This window comes from Penaeus monodon, chromosome 27 (assembly GCF_015228065.2).
Source record: "Penaeus monodon isolate SGIC_2016 chromosome 27, NSTDA_Pmon_1, whole genome shotgun sequence".
Taxonomy (NCBI): Eukaryota; Metazoa; Arthropoda; class Malacostraca; order Decapoda; family Penaeidae; genus Penaeus; species Penaeus monodon.
The window spans coordinates 31,494,876-31,495,379 of record NC_051412.1 but is presented as its reverse complement, the minus strand read 5'-3'; the positions used below and the strand labels follow the sequence as shown (position 1 = coordinate 31,495,379).

At 36.7% G+C, this 504-nt stretch overlaps 1 protein-coding gene across 1 annotated transcript in view; it reads right to left on the bottom strand.

Moving 5' to 3' along the window:
* The window catches only part of LOC119590793 (cytosolic 10-formyltetrahydrofolate dehydrogenase-like), a gene marked incomplete in the record, with an annotated part of 14,790 nt that overhangs the window by 4,734 nt on the left and 9,552 nt on the right, over positions 1–504 (bottom strand). The window contains 1 exon segment of the mRNA XM_037939506.1: positions 158–346. Within this exon segment, the coding sequence (XP_037795434.1) occupies positions 158–346 (189 nt within the window).

Genomic DNA, 504 nt, shown 5'->3' with positions numbered 1-504 from the left:
CAACAACAACAATAATAGTAATTACCTTTAATCATACTAAATATTCAAATTTCAAATGTACAACTAATATTCTAACCAGATTTAATAACCACACCATAATCTACAAAACAAAACACAACTGAACCACAGTCTCTTTTGAAGACTACATAACACTCACATCGCAGATGAGCTTCTCAGTGGCCGGGTCAATGCTCTTGAGGAACTTCCCACCGGTGGCATCAACAAACTGGCCATCGATAAAGAGCTGGTGGGCGAAGGAGATGTCCATGTTGTTGACGTGCATCTTGATGGCGTCAAATTCGAAGACCGGCTTCTCGTCGCCACCACGCATTTTCCTCACCATCACCTGCGGGAAAATGAGAGAAGAATAAATATAGAAGTTTTCTTAATAATCTTTTAATCTATGTCTATATACTTTACTAATTCTATTGAATTAGTATATCATTAGTAGTAACATATTCCATTATTTAATTTCTTCACTATTACCACAAGGACAGAACAATG